The 20,802-nt window shown below is 39.6% G+C and overlaps 1 protein-coding gene across 1 annotated transcript in view; it reads left to right on the top strand.

The window, feature by feature from the left end:
- The window catches only part of LOC128563373 (uncharacterized abhydrolase domain-containing protein DDB_G0269086-like), a 33,435-nt gene extending 13,519 nt beyond the window's left edge, over positions 1-19,916 (top strand). The window contains exons 9-10 of the mRNA XM_053558671.1: positions 10,495-10,539; positions 19,751-19,916. Of these exons, the coding sequence (XP_053414646.1) occupies positions 10,495-10,539; positions 19,751-19,758 (53 nt within the window). The 3' untranslated portion in view covers positions 19,759-19,916. The remainder of the gene's footprint in view (positions 1-10,494; positions 10,540-19,750) is intronic.
- The last annotated feature ends 886 nt before the right edge of the window (positions 19,917-20,802 follow it).

The raw sequence follows: 20,802 nt of genomic DNA, 5'->3' as shown, positions 1-20,802 counted from the left end.
GTCTTCTGGGTATATACCTAGTAGACGAATTATAGGATTGAATAGCAGATCTATTTTTAGATCTCTAAGTGTTCTCCAAACATCTTTCCAAAAGGAATGTATTAATTTGCATTCCCACCAGCAGTGTAGAAGTGTTCCCTTTTCTCCGCATCCACGCCAACATCTCTGGTCTTGGGATTTTGTGATATGGGCTAATCTTACTGGAGTTAGATGATATCTCAAGGTAGTTTTGATTTGCATTTCTCTGATAATTAAAGATGATGAGCATTTTTTCATATGTCTGTAGGCCATGTGCCTGTCTTCTTCAGAGAAGTTTCTCTTCAAGTCCCTTGCCCAGCCTGCAATGGGATCACTTGTTCTTTTCTTGCTTATACGTTTGAGTTCTCTGTGGATTCTGGTTATTAAACCTTTGTCAGAGACATAACCTGAAAATATCTTCTCCCATTCTGAGGGATGTTTGCTTGCTTTACTTACTGTGTTCTTGGCTGTGCAGAAGCTTTTTAGTTTGATCATGTCCCAGTAGTGTATTTTTGAAGCTGCTTCAATTGCCCAGGGGGTCCTCCTCATAAAATACTCACCCAGACCGATTTCTTCAAGGGTTTTCTTTGCACTCTCTTCTAGTATTTTTATAGTTTCATGTCTTAAGTTTAAATGTTTAATCCAGTGAGAGTCTATCTTAGTTAATGGTGAAAGGTGTAGGTCCAGTTTCAGTCTTCTACAGGTTGCCAGTCAGTTCACCCAGCACCATTTGTGAAATAGGGAATCGTTTCCCTACTGGATGTTTTTAATTGGCTTGTCAAAGATCAAATAAAGGTAAGTAGCTGGATTCATCTCTTGGTTCTCTATTCTGTTCCAGACATCTACTTCTCTGTTTTTGTGCCAGTACCATGCTGTTTTGATCACTATCGATTTATAGTATAGTCTGAGGTCTGGTAGCATAATTCCTCTTGCTTTGTTTTTATTTCTGAGTAATGTCTTGGCTATTTGAGGTTTTATCTGATTCCATATAAAACGAAGTATAATTTTTTCAAGATCTTTAAAGTATGATAGTGGAGCTTTAATAGGCATTGCATTAAAATTGTGTATTGCTTTGGGTAGTATGGACATTTTAACAATGTTGATTCTTCCCAGCCATGAGCATGGTATGTTTTTCCATTTGTTAATATCTTCAGCTATTTCTTTACTTAGAGTTTCATAGTTCTCTTTATAGAGATCTTTCACGTTCTTTGTTAGATAAACTCGCAAATATTTCATCTTCTTTGGCACTACTGTGAATGGAATGGAGTCCTTAACTGTTTTTTCAGCTTGACTGTTGTTGGTATGTATAAAGGCTACTGATTTATGAATGTTGATTTTGTAACCTGAGACACTGCTATATTCCTTGATCACTTCTTAGAGTTTTGTAGGAGAATCCCTGGTGTTTTCCAGATATACAATCATATCATCTGCGAAGAGCAAAAATTTGATCTCTTCTGACCCTATATGGATACACTTGATTGCCTTTTCTTCCCTAATTGCAATGGTTAAAACTTCCATTACAATGTTAAAGAGAAGTGGAGACAATGGGCAGCCTTGTCTGCTTCCTGATCTGAGTGGAAATGATTTCAATTTAATTCCATTCAATATGATATTGGCTGTGGGTTTGCTGTAGATGGTCTCTATCAGTTTAAGAAATGTCCCTTCTATACTAATTTTCTTAAGTGTTCTGATCATGAAGGGATGATGGATATTATCAAAAGCTTTTTCTGCATCGACTGAGAGAATCATATGGTCTTTGTTTTTTAATTTCTTTATGTGCTGGATTATACTTATAGATTTACTTACGTTGAACCAGCCTTGAGACCCTGGGATAAAACCGACTTGGTCATGATGTATAATTTGTTTGATGTGTTGCTGGATTCTGTTTGTTAAGATCTTGTTGAATATTTTTGCATCTATATTCATTAGTGATATTGGTCTATAATTTTCTTTTCTTTTTGGGTCTTTTCCTGGTTTGGGGCTCAGGGTGATGTTTGCTTCATAGAACATGTTGCGTAGTCTTCCTTCTTTTTCTACATTTTGGAACAGGTTGAGTAATATAGGTACTAGTTCCTCTTTAAAGATTTGGTAGAATTCTGATGGGAAGCCATCTGATCCTAGGCTTTTCGTTTTAGGGAGATTTTGTATGGTTGATGCTATTTCAGAACTTGATATGGGCCTGTTCAATATTTCCACTTGATTCTGGCTAAGTCTTGTAAGGTGACAAGCTTCCAAGTATTGGTCAATTTCCTTCAGATTTTCATGTTTCTGAGAATAAAGTTTCTTGTAATATTCATTAAGGATTTTTTGAATTTCTGAGAAGTCTGTTGTTATTTCGTCTTTGTTGTTTCTGATTGATGAAATTAGAGGTTTTACACTTTTTTTCCTGGTTAGGTTAGCCAAAAGTTTATTTTATTGACCTTTTCAAAAAACCAACTTTTTGATTTATTGATCTGTTGTATAATTCTTTTGTTTTCAATTTCATTTTATTTTGCTCTAATTTTGGTTATTTCTTTTCTTCTACTGGGTTTAGGTTTGGATTGTTCTTCATTTTCCAGTTGCTTGAGATGCCCCATTAAGTTGTTAACTTCCTCTCTTTCCGTTCTCTTGAGGAAGGCTTGCAATGCTATAGATTTCCCTCTTAGGACTGCCTTTGTGGTGTCCCAGAGGTTCTGATAATTTGTGTCTTCATTGTCATTTTGTTCCAAAAATTTGGCAATTTCCTTCTTAATCTCATCTCTTACCGAGCTATCATTCAGCATAAGGTTATTTAACTTCCATGTTTTTGTATGAGTATGCAGGTTCCTGTTGTTACTGAATTCAACTTTTATTCCATAGTGGTCTGAGAAGATGCAAGGAATAATTTCTATTTCTTTAAATTTACTGTGGTTAGTCTTGTGACCTAAGATGTGATCAATTTTGAAGTATGTTTCATGGGCCGATGAGAAGTATGTGTATTCAGTTATGTTGGGATGAAATGTTCTGTAGATCTCTGCTAAATCCAAATATTGTATGGTTAGGTAAATCTAAAATTTCTTTGCTCAGTTTCTTATTGGAGTATCTAGCCAACACTGCCAAAGGAGTGTTGAAATCTCTGACTATTATGGAGCTGGAGGAAATCAAGTTGCTCATGCCTGTTAGAGTTTCTCTTATAAATTGAGGCACATTCTGGTTGGATGCATAAATATTCATAATTGAAATCTCATCATATTGTGTATTACCCTTAACTAATATGAAGTGACCATTCTTATTTTTCCTTACTTTTGTTGGTTTAAAGCCTATTGTGTCTGCAAATAGAATTGCAATGCCTGCTTTTTTCTGATTATCATTTGCCTGAAATATGGATGACCATCCTTTCATCCTGAGTCTATATTTATCTTTTAAGTTAAGATGTGACTCTTGTATGCAGCAAATATCTAGCCTGAATTTTTGTATCCAGTAAGCTAACCTGTGCCTCTTTAGAGGACAGTTTAAGCCATTCACATTGATGGAGAATATTGATAAGTCTGGTAAAATTTTGGGCATAGAGTTTTTCAAAAGTCCTGTGGACATTTTTAAACCTTTCGCCACTGTGGAAGTTGGAGTTTGATCAAAAGTTTCTGAGTGAGTTTATTTTTGTGATAGAGTATTGGGATGGTCATTAAGGAGGATAGGTCTGAGAATATCCTGAAGAGCTGTTTTAGTTATGGCAAATTTCTTCAACATATGAATGTCATTAAAGTATTTAATTTCTCCATCATAAATGAAACTCAGTTTAGCTGGATACAGGATCTGGAGTTAAAAGTTATTTTGTTTTAGGAGATTAAATGTCGATGACCATCCTGTTCTGGCTTGAAATGTTTCAGCAGAGAGATCTGCAGTCATTCTAATGGTCTTCCCTTTGTAGGTAATGGATTTCTTGCGTCTGGCTGCTTTAAGAATTTTCTCCTTCATATTAACTTTAGTGAAGTTAATTATGATATGCCTGGGGATGTCTTATTCGGATTGAGTTGTACTGGGGTTCTGAAATTGTCTACTATCTGAATTTCAGAATGTCTTGGCATGTCTGGAAAATTCTCTTTCATAATTTCATGGAGAAGGGTCTCTGTGCCTTGCGAGGCCATTTCATCACTTTCAGGGATTCCAATAAGGTGGATATTAGCCTTCTTCGAATTATCCCAGAGCTCTCTGAGAGAATGATCTGTTTTTGGTTTCCATTTCTCTTCCTCTTTGAGATTTGGAGCGTTCAAATGCTTTGTCTTCAATGTCAGAAATCCTTTCATAATTTCATGGAGAAGGGTCTCTGTGCCTTGCGAGGCCACTTCATCACTTTCAGGGATTCCAATAAGGTGGATATTAGCCTTCTTCGAATTATCCCAGAGCTCTCTGAGAGAATGATCTGTTTTTGGTTTCCATTTCTCTTCCTCTTTGAGATTTGGAGCATTCAAATGCTTTGTCTTCAATGTCAGAAATCCTTTCTTCTGCTTGCTCCACTCTGTTACTGAGGGATTCTACTGTATTTTTCAGAATTGAGAGCTGCAAATTCTTGCTTCAGTGCACCAAAATCTTTGGTGGTTTTGTCTTTAAATTCATTAAATTCTTGAGACAACTTTTGAATTTTTCCTTGAATTTCTAATTCTGACTTTTGAATTGCTCTTCAAGTTTCTACTTCCAAATTTTCCTCCATTCTATTAATATTATTTGCATTCCATATTCTGAATTTGATTTCTGGCATCTCGGCCAGCTGTTTATGAATGGGATCTTCAGTTACATCTGCCATATCTTTCCTTGAGGGGGTTGATCTATTCTGGTTATTCATGTTACCAAAGTTTTTCCACTGATTCCGCCCCATGATTATTTTACACCGTTTGACTTTTCCCCTGGAGCTTTGTCGAGGACCCGTACAGTGCTACGGCCTGAAAAACTGGGGACCTATTTGGTGTGGTGGGGCTAAGTGGTTGTGTCTTGTTTTCAGCTGGTCTCTGTGCCATCCTAGTGAAACAGTTACTCTGGGTTGAAGTCTCAGCTGTGGAGAAATACCAGCAATTAAGTCACCCTGCCCCCACACAGGCAACAACTGGAAAAGGAAAATCAAACTTTCCTACAACCACACACTCAGGGCACCACTTGAATAGTCCTCAGGCAAGTCGCTCAGTTCAAAAGGTCCAAATCAATTGTCTCAGTCTGCACGTGTCTCAGGTTTGAGCATTTCAAAGGTCTCTTGGAACTGGATCGCAGGGGTCTGGTGACAACTCAAATATGACTTGCTGTAGTGCTCTATAAAGTCAGGAGGACCCACCTACCAAATAGAATAGTCTGGGAAGGTTGATGCCTTCTTCCCCATCTTGCACCTCTGTCACACTCAGTCACTGATAGCCCGCAGGGCTGTGACTTAGTTGCCTCCCGTGAGCAGATACTCCAGGGGTTTGTACCTGCCTGAATCACAAGGAGATCTGTATCTTGTCAGCCAGGCCACTGCTCTCTGCCTCTATCCAGCAGGAGGTGGTGAGTCCTGACTTTGGGGGGTATTCACTCAGTTCCAGCCCCGCCCCTGATTGATGTTACTGACAGAACAGAACAAATTTGTGGGAGTTTTTTTCTGTCCCTGTTAAATTCCTCTCCAGAAGAGAAGCTGTTTTGAGTTCCTAGAACCTGTGCCTCAGGCCTTGTCTTTACTCCTGCAGGTTTGTATTCGTAGCATGGTCAGCTCTAGCCTCCTGCCTTCCTTTGTCTATAGGCTGATGATCCCCTGAGGGCCAGGTGCGTCTTAGGCTCAGTAAAGGGGTCCTCTGGTTCAGCCCCACCCTGGGAATTTCCCAGCTCTGCGTGTGTGTTTTCTAGTCCCCACGCTCCATCTAGGCCAGTACCGCTACAGGCAAACCCTTTACTCACAAGGCCTGTGTTTCAGTCCCAGATTTGTTCCACGGTGGTTGCCATCTGAGAGGATGCCCTGCCTCCTCTGGTTGCCCATGGAGACAGGGGTTGTGGCTTCAGAATATCTGGGGGTGAGCCATATTGTTGCCAAAAATGGCTGCTGCTCTGTCCCTCAGGGCACTGCCACTCCGGTATGGTTCCCTCTCAGCCGAGTGTCGTCTTCTTACTACTGTGCTGCAGAATCAGCACTGAGCAGGTACGGTCCAGGCCCTGTCCACACCCCTCGAGGAATCACCCAAGAATCTGGACTCCTGGGGGACAAGCCTCCAGACCTCAGAGTAAGAGTGGATGGGACTGCTGGGAGCTCAGAATTGTAGGTTGAAACACCAAACTCATTGAGACCAAATGAGCAAATAAACAGATAAAAAGGCTACCAGACACACAAGCCCTCAGATGCACAAACAATCAGAAACACATAGACATACAGACAACAACAACAACGAAAAAAACTACAATAAAAATAATGATAATCATAAAATAATTGAGAAAAAAGGGTAAAAAACATACAAACAAAATGAGCAAACAAAAAACCCTCTAGAAATCTGATGTTAGCACTCTCAGAAACCATAGGAAAGGAAGAAGAGGAAGAGAGAAGGGAGAAAAAAAAGTGGTGTTCATAAAAAAGTTAAAAAAGAAGAAAGAAAAAATTAAAAATAGAAAAAAGAAAAATAAAAAATATGTAAAAAAATAATAAAAATTAACAATAGTTCCTCCAAGAAAATGATGAGAAAAAAAGGCACCAACCACAAAAATATTATTCTTGTGTATATGTAGAAATATACATCTATATATATGATGTAGGGATCAACTTTTGTAGGAATATATTTATAATGCAATATAGTTTCTGGACACCAGGTGGTGCTGTGAGTGGTTCCCAGGCTTATACCTGATTCACAATTAATACTGTTACCACGATAACCACCCTACCTGGCCAATCGCCATTTTGGAGTTTCTGTAAATTTTTTTTACCTAATTGTTGGGCAACCTCAGCTGCTCTGTTCCAGACAGCACTCCTATCCGACCTCCCAACTCAGTGCAGAAGTCCACTCTTCACAAATCTTTCTACCCTGCTCCCGAGTTCTCCTGCAAACTGGCAACTGCCATCAGCTATGAGGGAGGGTGCTGGCTGCCGCGGGGTCTTGCTACCTCCCCAGCTGCGGGGCACAGAAACCTTATACTCAGTTTTTGTGGCTCAGAGTGTCACTTTGAATCTGGATTTTGGAGTCCGGCCACCTGCCCATTCACGCGCAGCCTGAACTGCCAGCCCGCACCAATATTCCCCACCAGGAATGGTCCGGTCTATTTAATCACTTCTGTTATTCTGGGGGAAGGTGCCCGCCATTTTGGACAATTCAAAATGTTTGTTTCCCTGACGGGATCCCTTCCTTTCAATTTTCCATCGGGTTGCTTAGTTTCTTGTGATTCTGAGTGGCTCCCCTTTTGGGTGCCAAACTCTGCTCAGGAATAAATTTTCGTCAGTTGGGTTTTGCCAGGAATTGCAAACTGCTGTCCTCCGTGAGGGAGGGTCCTGCCGGCCAGCACGGCCAAGCAAAAATATTCTCTACAACAGAGTCCATGGTTTTAAATTACACCTCATATACAGCAATCTGCCAATTTGCTGTGTCTCCAGTTGTCTGTCCACACCAGTAATCCACGCGGGGAAAAGGTCCAGACTCCCCTTCCTCTCACCTGATGACTTGGGAGAGGTGGGCTACACATCCGTCCCATCCGCCATCATGCTCCACCTCCACATTCATGGAATACCTAAGTGAGATATGGCATGCTCTGATTTAATGTTTCAAAGAATTATTTCTACTTCTAGTTAGAGAATGGTTGGAGCAAGAATAGAAGAGGGGACCTCCCTGCCAGGAAATTATTATGTTGTAATCCAGGGAAGTGAATGTCTAGAATAAGATCATTCAGTGTGAATGGAGGGGACATGTTGAACTTGAGATATATTTTAGAATTAAAAGTAAATAACTTTTCTGATAGCTGTGAAGCAAAGAAAAGGAAAAAAGGAAGTCTTAATCTGTGGTTTGCTTTGAGTAACTATTGGAAGATGGGGCCATTTACCGAGAAGGAAAAAGTAGGATGTGGAAGAAACTGGTTTAAGGAAGAGATGAGGAGACTCCATACTAGGAGTCTGAAGTCTGGGAGATAATGTGAGATATGAAAGTGGAGATACCAAGTGGGGGGCAGATATGCCAATCCAAACTAGATGCGCACGGTTTAAGAGAAATACAAATGTCTGGGACCGCTCGCCATGAAGATGGAATTAAATCCACAGAAACAGATATGGTCATTTTGGAGGTGAGTACAGAGAGGGTAGAGAGGCAGCCCCAGAAATAAACTCTGAGAACCTCGAACATTGTGAGGTGGGTGGAGGATAAACAACCATTGAGTCAGGAGGAAAAAAGTAGAGAAGAAAAAATGTAAAGACTGAAAAGAGACAATATGTTCCGTGTTGCTGAGTGGCCCAGGAATTTCAGGACTGAGAAACGTCCATTGGATTTGGCAATGTGGAGACGGTTGGTGATCTTACCAAAAGCCATTTGAGTAACTTGGTGGGAGTGAAAGCTATACTGACTGAAGTGGGTTCAAAAAGCCTGGAGTAAGTAGGCTTACTAATAATAAATTAATAAATAAAACAGATAACTCCTTCGGGTTTTACTGATAAAATTAATTCACTATTTCCCTTTTGAAAATCCTCTATTATATCATATACCAAAAGAAGTTTCAGATGGGTTTGTTGAATGCATATTTTTTCAGAGTAAAATTAGGTGAAAATGTAACTTGCAATAGTGTGGCTTTCTTGTTATATAACATCAGCAATGGAAATAACAAAGTAAGCAATTAATGCTTTATGATATACCACATTTCTGTACCTAAGATGACAAAAATGAAAGAAATTCTGAGAAAAATATTGGCAAAATTGGTAAAGGGCGACTATATCTCTAAATAATTAAGAACCAAATAAACCAGTGACAACCTGGGAGGCCACTGAGCAGTCGCTGTCCTGCCACTGTAGAAGGGAATATGCCAGAATAGGAACAGTGGTTAGTGGGGACACAGGCAAACATTTTTGCTTCTTTTTACTACTTCTATGTAAAATATTTTCCATATTTTTATTTTGAGCACTTGTTTATAATTGGAAGCAAATTAATACAAGAAGAAAATGATTTAAAGAGTTGCATAAATATTTTACATTTTAGAAATGCTGTTAAAAATATTCCTACTTTTGGCTGGGCATGGTGGCTCATACCTATAATCCCAGCACTCTGGGAGCCCAAGGCAGGTAGATTGCTTGAGCTCAGGAGTTTGAGACCAGCCTGAGTAAGAACGAGACCCTGTCTCTACTAAATACAGAAGAACTACCTGGGCATTGTGGTGGGTTCTTGCAGTCCTGGCTACTCGGGAGGCTGAGGCAAGAGGATCACTGAAGCCAAAGAGTCCGAGGTTGCTGTGAGCTATCATGATGCCACAGCACTCTACCCAGGGTGGCAGAGGGAGACTCTGTCTTTAGAAAAAAAAAAAAATTCCTCCTTTTGACCAAATTCTGTTACAGTTCTTAAGGAGCAAAAGGAAAGCTGATACAATCCTATTTCTAGGTTAAGGTAGTGTTAAATGGTTATTAGGTTTGAACATGTTAATATGTGATACAATGTAATAGAGCAAATCAGATCACTGTCTTTATATCATCCAGTGGGGGAGGCGGTGGTCTATTTGTCATAAATGGGTTGAAACAGCCAAGGAAAAAGACAGGATATTAAAAGTTCACATAAATGTCTTTGAAGGTGTTATCTCAGATATAATTTTTTTTACCAACTTTATTAAGGATAGTGTTTGGTTTTAAGATTCTCTTGCTGTTTATTTAGACAGTCTCACTTCGTCACCCCCTGTAGAGTTCTGTGGCATCATAGCTCACAGCAACCTCAACCTCTTTGGCTCAAGCAATTCTGTTGCCCCAGCCTCCAGAGTAGCTGGGACTACAGGCGCCTGCCACAACACCCAGCTGTTTTTTGTTTGTTTGTTTAGTAGGCCTGGGCCGGGTTTGAACCACCAGCCCTGGCACATGTGGCTGGCGCCCTAACCACTGATATTCTGGCGCCCCTCTCTTGCAATTTAATTTCCTTTTGTTGTCTCATTAATGTTCAAACTAGGGTTATGAGGTAAAAAACTTTCCAAGAAGGAACTCTTTAATGAAGAAACGTGATACTGTAAGCATCTTTCCGCATCTCTCTTGTTAAGTCTGATGCAAAATTGCAGTGAAAACCTAAGTTTTAGTCATATCTCCATTGTTGGTTAAGAGAGTTTTAAGGTTTTAAGTTTTCAGCCACCCAGGTAATGTTGTCAAGCCTAACTGTGCAGAACAGTTGAGAAATACACAGCATTTTGTTAAGTTATAACTATTTCTTCTTTGTTGTGAGGGAGTAAAAACCTAATGTTTTCATGGTAATTGTTAAAATGGTGTAAAATTATCACTGTAACTTAAATACTGGTTATCTGAGTTTTAAACACTGGTTAGCAATATGGAATGGGTGATAACTTTATTATTTATTTCAGAAGTCACTGTTCCTCTGGTAGAAGAACAGCAGGAAGTCCCACCAGGTATGACATTTTCTTAGTAATATTGTACTTAACTCTTGTTATTTTATAAATGCTGTTAATATCAGTAGTAGTTTTATAATAAATCTATAAAGAGTGAAAAGGACCTTGAGAGAGAAGGATTAACTTTAACTTAATTGGAAATTTTCTGTGTTTTGAGCAGCTGAGCCACAGTAATGGACAGTACACATCAGGTTCATGTCTGTTGTACGTCTGCCGTACAAACTTGATGAGTGAAAACTCGAGGAACATGAATGGTTATATGATTTTTGCCCTTATAAGTGGTGGTAGTAATAGAAGTTGGTGGGTTTTTTCCTCCTCTTTTTGATTGACAGACAACTTGATAGAGAGTATGGAGTCAGAATTGCCTTAGTAAGAAAGCTGGATAGTGTGTAAATTATGACGCCTCTTCCTCCCCTTCCCTGCCTTCTTGAGAGCTTCTTGGTGCCCTGTGGCTGTCCAGGCTTCTTGGGGCTTGTTGGCATCCTATGAGCTCCCCCTTCACCCATGACATTAAGATAGTTTCTCCACTTTTCCTTCTGTTCCCCTCCTTGTCCCCCTCCTCATCAGCAGATTTAAGGAATGGGAACAGCATTTCCATTGAGGCCTGTACCTTTCAGTGCATTTTAGAGAGGACATAAGCTATATGTGCAGTCAGAAATTAGCATGTAAACTTGGTTCTCATGGCAGGAAAGAATGTTCTACTAAAAGAGGATTTTCATTCCCCAGCTGTGTTTCTTCTCATTTCTGGGTGTGGCTTAGCTTCTCTCTTCCCCTCCCCTCCCGTCTCTTCCCCTCTCCCTCTCTTCTCTACTCTCTCTTTTCTCTTTTGGTGTCATATTTATTTATTCAATCTTAACTCATTATTTTTCGCATTATACTTAAGGTGAATTTTGTAGCAGTGATGTACATTACTATTAATTGAATTTTGTAGAACTAATCCTGCCTGGGGCCAGGCAAGGTGGCTCACGCCTGAAATCCCAGCATTCTGGGAGGCCAAGGTGGGTGGATTGCCTGAGCTCACAGGTTCAAGACCAGCCCGAGCCAGACTGAGACCTCGTCTCTAAAAATATCTGGGTGTTGTGCCAGGCACAACTTGGGAGGCTAAGGCAAGAGAGTAACTTAAGCCCAAGAGTTTGAGGTTGCTGTGATCTGTGATACCACGGCACTCTACCAAGGGCGACAAAGTGAGACTTTATCTAAAAAAAAAAAAAATAAAAAGAACTAATCGTCACTGCCAAAATTTATTATATGCTAAATTTCACGAAAAAAATAACAACAAATTACCCAGAGAATTTTTAGTTATTCATCAGTTTGTCTTTGCTTATTTTATGAATATGTTTTAGATTTTGATATAATAGTTGTCATACCATGTACATTTGCAACACTAATACAGAAACAATTAATTAAGAAACTGGAATTATTGGTATTATAATATGAAGGCAAAAAGGAATCCCTGAAGAAATTGAGTTTTTACATGTTGATTACTAGGTAATGTATATTTATGTTTAGAAAAGATGAGCAGGGCAAGGAAAGTAAACATTTGTATCCTTAAACATTTGTAACATTAATATTTTCTAGTTACAGGTCATATTTTTTAATATTGATCTAACTTTTGTGAAGGTATGAAAGATAATATTTTCTGACTAGAAATCTCTGTGCTTTAATTTCACTGTTTGTTGAATTGAACTCAATAATTTATTTAAACTTAGAATTCTGAAACTCCAAGTGGTTGGGTGATGGAATCGGGTGCTTTGTAGACACACTATGTAACAACGAAAGCACGTTAAAACGAAGATTTGATTAAATATGTATAGTTCCTGAACATAATAAGCTCCCGGTAAATGGTGGCCATGGCTGTTATTGTTTAGTAGATACTTAGCCTGGTCTTCAAGTTAGCTTACAAGAAGCTAAATTCTGGAAGACCTTACAAGAGGTGGTAGCCTGTAATTTGTTACCATAAAAATTTTAGTGACCCTTTGCATAATTGTAATTTGACCTTGCCAAAAGTGTATGGAAGGCTGAGAGTTAGCCATATAGTCATGTGTCACTTAATACGTTCTGAGAAATGGATCATCAGGCGATTTTGTCATTGGACAGAATTATACTTTGTGAACATCATGGAGTGTTCACACAAGCCTCAATGGGACAGTCTACCACACACCCACGCTGTGCGGTGTAGCCTGTTGCTCCCAGTCTACAAACCAGTGTAGGTTACTGCACTGAATGTTTTAGGCAATTATAACACAGTGGTAAATATTTGTGTATCTAAACATAGACAAGATGCAGTACAAATACAGTAAAAAGTTAAACGGTGCAGCTTTGTACGCTTAGACATGAATGGAGCATGCAGGCCTGGACGTTGCTGTGGGTGAGTCAGCGTGTGAGTGGGGAGTGAGGGACATGGAGCCCTAGGCCGTTACTGCACTGTGTAGACTGTACTGTACTAAATTTATCAAAAAGTTTTCTGTCTTTAATAATTAACTTTAGCTTATTCTATCTTTATTACTTCATAAGCATCTTAATTTTTTTTTTTTTGAGACAGGGTCCCACCCTATGCCCCTGAGCAGAGTGCAGTGGGCATGGTAGCTCACCACAACCTCAGACTCGGGCTGCGGGCACCCCGCTGCCTCAGCCTCCGGAAGCCGCTGGGATTACAGGCGCTCGCCGCGGCGCCCGGCTGGGTTTTTCCATTTTTTTCACGAGTCGGGGTCTCACTGTCGCTCAGGCGAGTCTCCAACTCCTGAGCTCAAGCGATTCTCCCTCCTCAGCCTCCCACAGTGCTGGGATTACAGGCGTGAGCCACCACGCCCGGCAGCATCTTAATTTTTTAACCTCTTTATTCTTTTGTACTAACAATTAGCTTAAAACATAAACACAGCTGTACAAAGATCTCTTATTTATATCTTGATTCTATAAGCTTTTTGTTATCTTTAATGTTTGTTTGTTTTACTTTTTGAACTTTTTGTTAAGAAGACCCAAACACAAACAGTAGTCTAGGCCCACACAAGACTAGACCACGGCCTTCGCCTCCACATCTTCCCCACTGGAAGGTCTTTAGGGCCAGTAAGAAGCAGGAAGCTGCTCTCTCCTAGGATACAATGCCTTCTCCTGGGATACTCCCAAAGGACCTGCCTGAGGCTACCTTAGAGTTAACTTTCGTTTTCATTAAACAGAAATACACTCTAAAATTATAACAAAAAGTTTACTATAATAAATACATAAACCGACAGCATAGTCATTTGTTATCTTTATCCAGTAGTATGCACTGTGCGCAACTGTACGTGCTCTGCTTTTATATGACTGGAAGTGCAGTAGGCTACGTTTACACCAGCGTCACCTCAAACTAAAGAGTAACATGTCTCCCAGCAGCCTTAAGATGGCTGCGACAACAGGCAATAGAAAGGTTTCAGTGCCCTTGTAATCTCATAGGGCCTCCATTGCATATTCAATCCATCCAGAATGTTGTTATATGGGACCTGGTTGTAGTTGTTTTTCACCATTGCACTTGGTTTGCTCATTTTCTATAAGTCCTGCTGATAGTCTTACCTCATATTATAATTTTTTATACATAAACCTACATTCATAATTTTGTGCAGTAAGTTGACTGCTTTTGTGCTAGTGTTTAATTGTGCATCTGATTGCAGAAACTGCAGGAAGACTGATTGTAAGGCCTGCCTCTTTACTACTTTTCAATCTTTAAAATTATTTTATTCAGGCAGTGCCTGTAGCTCAGTGGGTAGGGTGCCAGCCACGTACACTGAAGCTGGCGAGTTCGAACCCGGCCCGGGCCAGCTAAATGATAGTGACAACTGCAACAACAAAAAAAATAGCTGGGCATTGTGGCAGGCACCTGTAGTCCCAGCTACTTGGGAGGCTGAGGCAAGAGAATCGCTTAAGCCCAAGGGTTTGAGGTTGCTGTGAGCTGTGACGCCAGACCACTCTACTGAAGGCAATAAAGTGAGACTCTGTCTCAAAAAATTTATTTTATTCAGTGGAAAAATGCAAATTGAGATCTTCTGCAAAATGCTGGATTTTAATTCACCATTTTCTTTCTTCTCAGAACCTAATGATTAGTGTACCTTCCCTTAATATGACTTTAAAAAGTTCATGATAATATAGTTATGAGTGTGCTAATCCCATGGGCATTATCACCATCGGAGCCAGCCGCAGCGTGTGAGATGGTGAACTTTCTCACTGGGCGAGCATCGCAGAGGTGCTCTTTCTTCTAAGCACATTTCATGGATTAACCTTTAACGGAGGTCGACGTGCTGTTACCTCTATTTTACAGATGAGAACACTGAAGCCCAGCCGGGCAAAGTCACCTCCCCCAGGTCATGGAGCTGACACGCACAAGCAGCGTTGACCCTTGGTTTCCAGCTCCAGAGTCCATACTCTCAGCTGCTGGGTTTTTCAGAGGATTTAAAATAAGTGATCCTAAGAGTTGCTGAGACATTTGAGAGCTGTCTGGGTATGATAAAATTAGACATGTCAGATTCTTTGGCATCTTACTGTACATTAGTTCATTGCTTAGGACTAAGGAAAGGACGATCTAATTATGATACATGGTAGAAAAGTAAATTGCCCAATAATTTAAATTTGGCCTTCCTTTCCTATTATAACTGTGTAACTGCTTTGCAGGTGCGTTCTTCGCAAGGGTATAGAAGCTCACTCCTAAGAGCTGCTTTTTCTGATACTAGAAGTCAACCATTTTGAAGACCAGATTTGTGAAACGATCCTGGAATTCCTACCCCTTTAGCTGGTTTTCACCTTTCCTCTCAAACTCATATTTTCACTTGAAATCACACAGCACACTTCTAGCAACCTGACAGCATAAATGTACACAAGTAAAATGACGTTGGAGGGAGTCTTTTATGACATTCCTTTGAGGAGAATTTCCTGCCAAACAGTACTTAATGTCCTTTGATTAACTGGGTTTGTTAATAATTTTTGTTATGCCACAAAAGAATTTAAAAAGTTAATGTTATGTTTTGAGTGGTCATGTTACTCAGAGTGGAAATCTATGAGCATCGAGGTTTTTGGGTAATTCTGCTGCTCCTGTCCCTTTGAAAATGAAGCTAACACTTGCAGCTCATCCCACCCCAGAGTGTACTAGTAGGGGTGTTGGTTTCTATCCAGAGCACCCACTCAGAGCTTTCCCTCAGGCCTCTCTGTCATCCAGCACTTTTTGATAGGGATCAGTACTGTCTACAACCAGTTGTAGGCTACTGACTCCAGAGGTCATAGGCAAGGGCAGAGATTGATGCCCTGTTCTTAGCAGCCGTTAATTAAGTGCTCTCTCTCAACAATTGTTATTGATCATTTATTCAAAAACTATATGTAGGGCAGTGCCTGTGGCTAAAAGGAGTAGGGTGCCAGCCCCATATGCTGGAGGTGGCGGGTTCAAACCCAGCCCCAGCCAGAAACTGCAAAAAAAAAAAAAAAACAAACTATATGTCAAGGAACCACTGGGGTCCAGGCTCTGTGCTAGCCAGCAGAGACACAGGACAGAACAACATGGTCTCTGCCCTGGTGTGGCTTTCAGTCCTGTGGGCACACAGTGGCATGACACAGGTGTGATGCCGTGATACCCAGAGCAGTGTGCAGGCAGCCTGCGGAAGGAGGGATAAGTCACAGAGCTGCAGAGTGGTGGTGCACAGAGGGAGGTGAGCCACCCACGCACTGTTGTGCCACTTTGAGCTGAGTTTGGAGGTGCCAGCAGAAGCCACAGGAGCCGGCAGGTGGAGCAGTGGAGGCAGCTGCTCTAGAAGCATGGAAGCTGAGGCAGGTGCCTGGTGGGGCGTGGAGCAGCGAGGTAGAAAGCAGGTAGCTCTCCCTTCTTGCATTTAAAATTTGGATCTTGCCTCAAAGTGTCAGGAAGCCACTGAGAAAGTCCAAGCAGAGGGGTCATGTGATCAGATCCCGATTTGAAGAGAGTGGTGAGGTCAGGAGGTAGACACTACCAGGAATGTGGGAGCCTGGCTGTGGAAGATGAATGGAAAGGAGACCTCGATTTCAGGAAAACTGGTGTTGGACATGACCTGATGGGAGAGAAGGAGGAGCGGCGGCTGGTTTCTGCGTTTCTGGCCGGAGTCCTTGTGAATGAACGGCAGGAGCTCAGTGGAGACACGGGAGGCAGAGGGAAGCACAGAAGGGTGAAGATGTGGTGGGCTGGTTTGGGAGGTGCTGGGACCATGTGTGAGTGGATATTCAAATTGTTCAAAATGGCAACTGAATTTCTAGTTTATTTACCTTTTTTATGCATACTCATAGGCTTTGAGCAACTTTCCCTGTCTTAAGGTACTTCTGAAATGATTCTTCCTCTCAACGTCTAGAAAATTCTTAAATTCAGAACTGAAAGTTAGACTCAATTTTTTAAACTTTTTCCACTGAGGCGTAATTTACACTCAGGGAAGTACCCCAACATTGACATTGGACATGTTATGCAGCCCTGTACTACTACCCAGATCAGGGTGCAGAACACTTTAGAACCCAGATGATCTCCCAGCCAGAGGTCACCACAGATTAATTTTGTCTACTTTTGAATTTACTATAAATAAAACCATAAACACACACACACACACACACATTTGATTTTGCAATTGGTTTCTGTTGCTCAGCTTCATGTTTGTGAGTTTCATCTGTCCTGTGAAGTGCAGTGGTTTGCTCTTAGGCATAACTGTTTTCATTTTTTTATGACCCATCTTTTATTATTATTATTATTATAAAATATTAAAAGAACAATATAAAAAAAGAAAACAAAAAACCCAGGGATCCCCTAATCTAAACAAAATGTTTGTCATTCATTTAAATCTCTGTTCATATGTGGGCAGGATTATTGTCATCACTGTTTTCATATAATTTATGTTCTAAACTTCTTACTTTCAGATTGATTGTGGACTTTTTTTTTTTTTTGCAGTTTTTGGCTGGGTTTGAACCCACCACCTCTGGCATATGGGGGCCAGCACCCTACTCCTTTGAGCCACAGGCACCACCCAGATTGTGGACGTTTTTAATTGTTCTCCCTAGGTGGTTCTTGACTTTTTTGTGTCACAGACTCCTTTGGCCACTTTGGTAAAGCCAGTGGTCTTCTTCTTAGAAAAATGTTTTTAGATATTGAAAATCTAATGCAGAGGATTACAGAGGAAACGATCATACTAAAGTATAGTTATTAAAATTTTTTTTATTAAATCATAGCTGTGCGCAATCATGAGGTACAATATGCTGGTTTTATATACAGTTTGAAATATTTTCATCGAACTGGTTAACATAGCCTTTATGGCATTTTCTTAGTTATTGTGTTCAGACTTTTATATTCTACAATTAGTAAGTTTCACGTGTACCTTTCTAAGATGCACTGTAGGTGTGGACCCACTAATTAGTCTCCCTCCACCCATCCTCCCCTCTCCCGTCACCTCCCTTGCCCCTTTCCCCATATTCTTGTGCTGAGATTTATAGCTTTCATACGAAAGCTATAAATTAGTTTCATATTAGGGCTGAGTACATTGGGTACTTTTTCTTCCATTCTTGAGATACCTTGCTAAGAAGAATATTTTCCAGCTCCATCCATGTAAACATGAAAGAGGTAAAGTCTCCATCTTTCTTTAAGGCAGCATAATATTCCATGGTGTACATATACCACAATTTATTAATCCATACGTGAGTCCATGGGCACTTGGGCTTTTTCCATGAATTAGCAATTATGAATTGGGCTGCAATAAACATTCTGATACAAATATCTTTGTTATAATGTAATTTTTGGTCTTCTGGACATATACCTAGTAGAGGAATTATAGGTTCGAATGGCAGGTTTATTTTTAGATCTCTAAGTGTTCTCCACACATCTTTCCAAAAGGAACGTATTAGTTTGCATTCTCACCAGCAGTGTAGAAGTGTTCCCTTTTCTCATCTATGCTAACATCTCTGGTTTTGGGATTTTGTGATGTGGGCTAATCTTACTGGAGTTAGATGATATCTCAAAGTAGTTTTGATTTGCATTTCTCTGATGATTAAGGATGATGAGCATTTTTTCATATGTCTGTAGGCCGTCCACCTGTCTCCTTCAGAGAAGTTTCTCTTCAAGTCCCTTGCCCAGCCTGCAATAGGATCACTTGTTCTTTTCTTGCTAATACGTTTGAGTTTTCTGTGGCTTCTGGTTATTAAACCTTTGTCAGAGACATATCTTGCAAATATCTTCTGTCATTCTGAGGGCTGTCTGCTTGCTTTACTTACTGTGTTCTTGGTTGTGGCATACCTGTTTTTAGTAAAATACTATAATTTTTTATCCATCCACTGTTGATGGATATAGTGACGTTTTTCCAGTTTTACTTTTTCTAGGTATTATGAGGAAAGCTGCTATGAATATTCTTATACTTATCCTTTTAGTAGATATAAACACACATTTCTGTTGGATATGTAGAGGTCTACATAAAATGTCTAATTGTTCTACATTAGCACCAAACAAATCTACTTATGTAAAAAGTTTGGTTGTATGTACATGCACATAGACAGATAAATAGATGGACAGATAGAAATTGATAGGAAGAAAAGGAGGAAATATCACACAGCTTTAGAAATTATATCAAAATTTTGCTAGGCTTTTATGTATACTAGCTTCTTTTCTCATCTAACTGTAACATAAATCCACTGCTTAACAGTAAAATAAATTATCTACTGAAATTTGGAATGAAAAAATACTTGTAAAATGTTAGATAAGAATGAATTTTGCTTCTTTTAAAATAATATTTACTTTAATTATCAATCATTTATATTATCAATAACATCAAACAGTGAAATGAAGTGATTAATATAATATGTTTTAGATGCAGCTTACAGTGCCCATTTGCCCCTTGAAAAATCTTTCTATATTTATTTTCAAATACCACACTAGATTTCTATTTATTTCTTTTAGTACAGTTAAAATATTGATGGGAAAAAGAAACATAATGCTTGTGTTTCTCAAAAGATTGAAATTATTTAGTTGAACCGCAATTTTCAAGGGCTGTAAAGAGCCTCAATTTTTCATCAGAATCTTTGTAACTAATAATCCCCAGAGACTTCTCTGGGTGGTTACCAAGTTGTCTTTAAAAATAAAAGCAAAAAAAGAGCATTTAGTTCTGTTGGTGGGCTTCTTAAAAAGTAGAATGAAAATGAAGCAATTTCACAGTCTGTGTCTGGTTGGTCCTTTAATTTAGATTTCCCCTTATTTTTGCAGATACTTAAAGCTTCAAAAAGACTGCCCCTACTACCACAGGAGGACCAGCCTAACCATACGCTCCAAAAGATGGCTGTGCTAGATCTTGTGAAGCAGTTACTGAGCAGATCAAGATCTTTGGGAGAGAGCACTAAAGATGTTTTGAATGCATTGTAGTCCACTGGCATTTTAGTGTATTTTTATTATTACATTTTTTAGAAACATTAGAAAATGTAATGTTACATTCCTGCGTGTCCTTTTTTGATAGCATTAGTTGATTCACTGGGTTTCTTTTCTTTTTTTTCTTTTTGTGACAAAGTTTTTAAGTCTTATGTGACTTTAAGTGTGTGTGTATTTTTTTTTTTTGACAACAGTTAATAATGATATTGATGATGTAGCAGCAGTTGTCTTTGAAGGGCTTTAGTATATTGTAGGAATGAACACTAACTTTGTAGAACCGACTTGTTGTTAAATGTGATTTAAAAGCTGTTTAGACTGCTCTGCGCTGGCTGCCTCAGAACACTAACAGATCATCCTTAGCTGTGAAGGTGTGAGCTGTACTGTATCTGTGCTGATAGTCTCATCACAAATTTCTAGTATTCAGGAGAAAACTCAGATTTTAAGGTTTCTGTAGCTTTTAGCTGGTTGGTTAGCAAAATTTAATATGTTAATGGTAGTTTTAAATTATCATTAATTTATTTTTCAAAATGAGAGCAAAAACTAAAATTTTCTAGAAACATTAGAAAATTAGAAACATTAGAAAACACGAAGAAAAGGAATGACCTGTTCTGTCACACCAAATGCTTTCTCAGACTCATCATCTGACATTCAGATGCTGAATGTCCATTCAGCATTTATTTAAAGTTTAGAAAATATGTATAAATCACTGGTGCATAAAGATTGTTCTGCCTTTGGCTAATTAAGTAACGCTCCGCTGCCCTAGAGCCTGCTCAGTGCTCTTGCTAGAGGAGCTCAGTGGCGCCCCCAGCTGGCTGATTTAGGGGACATGAAAAGCATTCCCAGAGCCCGAAGCCTGCTGCTATTTCACAACAGATGAGCCTTCTCCCTTTTAC

Source organism: Nycticebus coucang, chromosome 13 (genome assembly GCF_027406575.1).
Source record: "Nycticebus coucang isolate mNycCou1 chromosome 13, mNycCou1.pri, whole genome shotgun sequence".
Taxonomy (NCBI): domain Eukaryota; kingdom Metazoa; phylum Chordata; class Mammalia; order Primates; family Lorisidae; genus Nycticebus; species Nycticebus coucang.
This window is presented reverse-complemented; position numbering and strand designations above follow the sequence as displayed.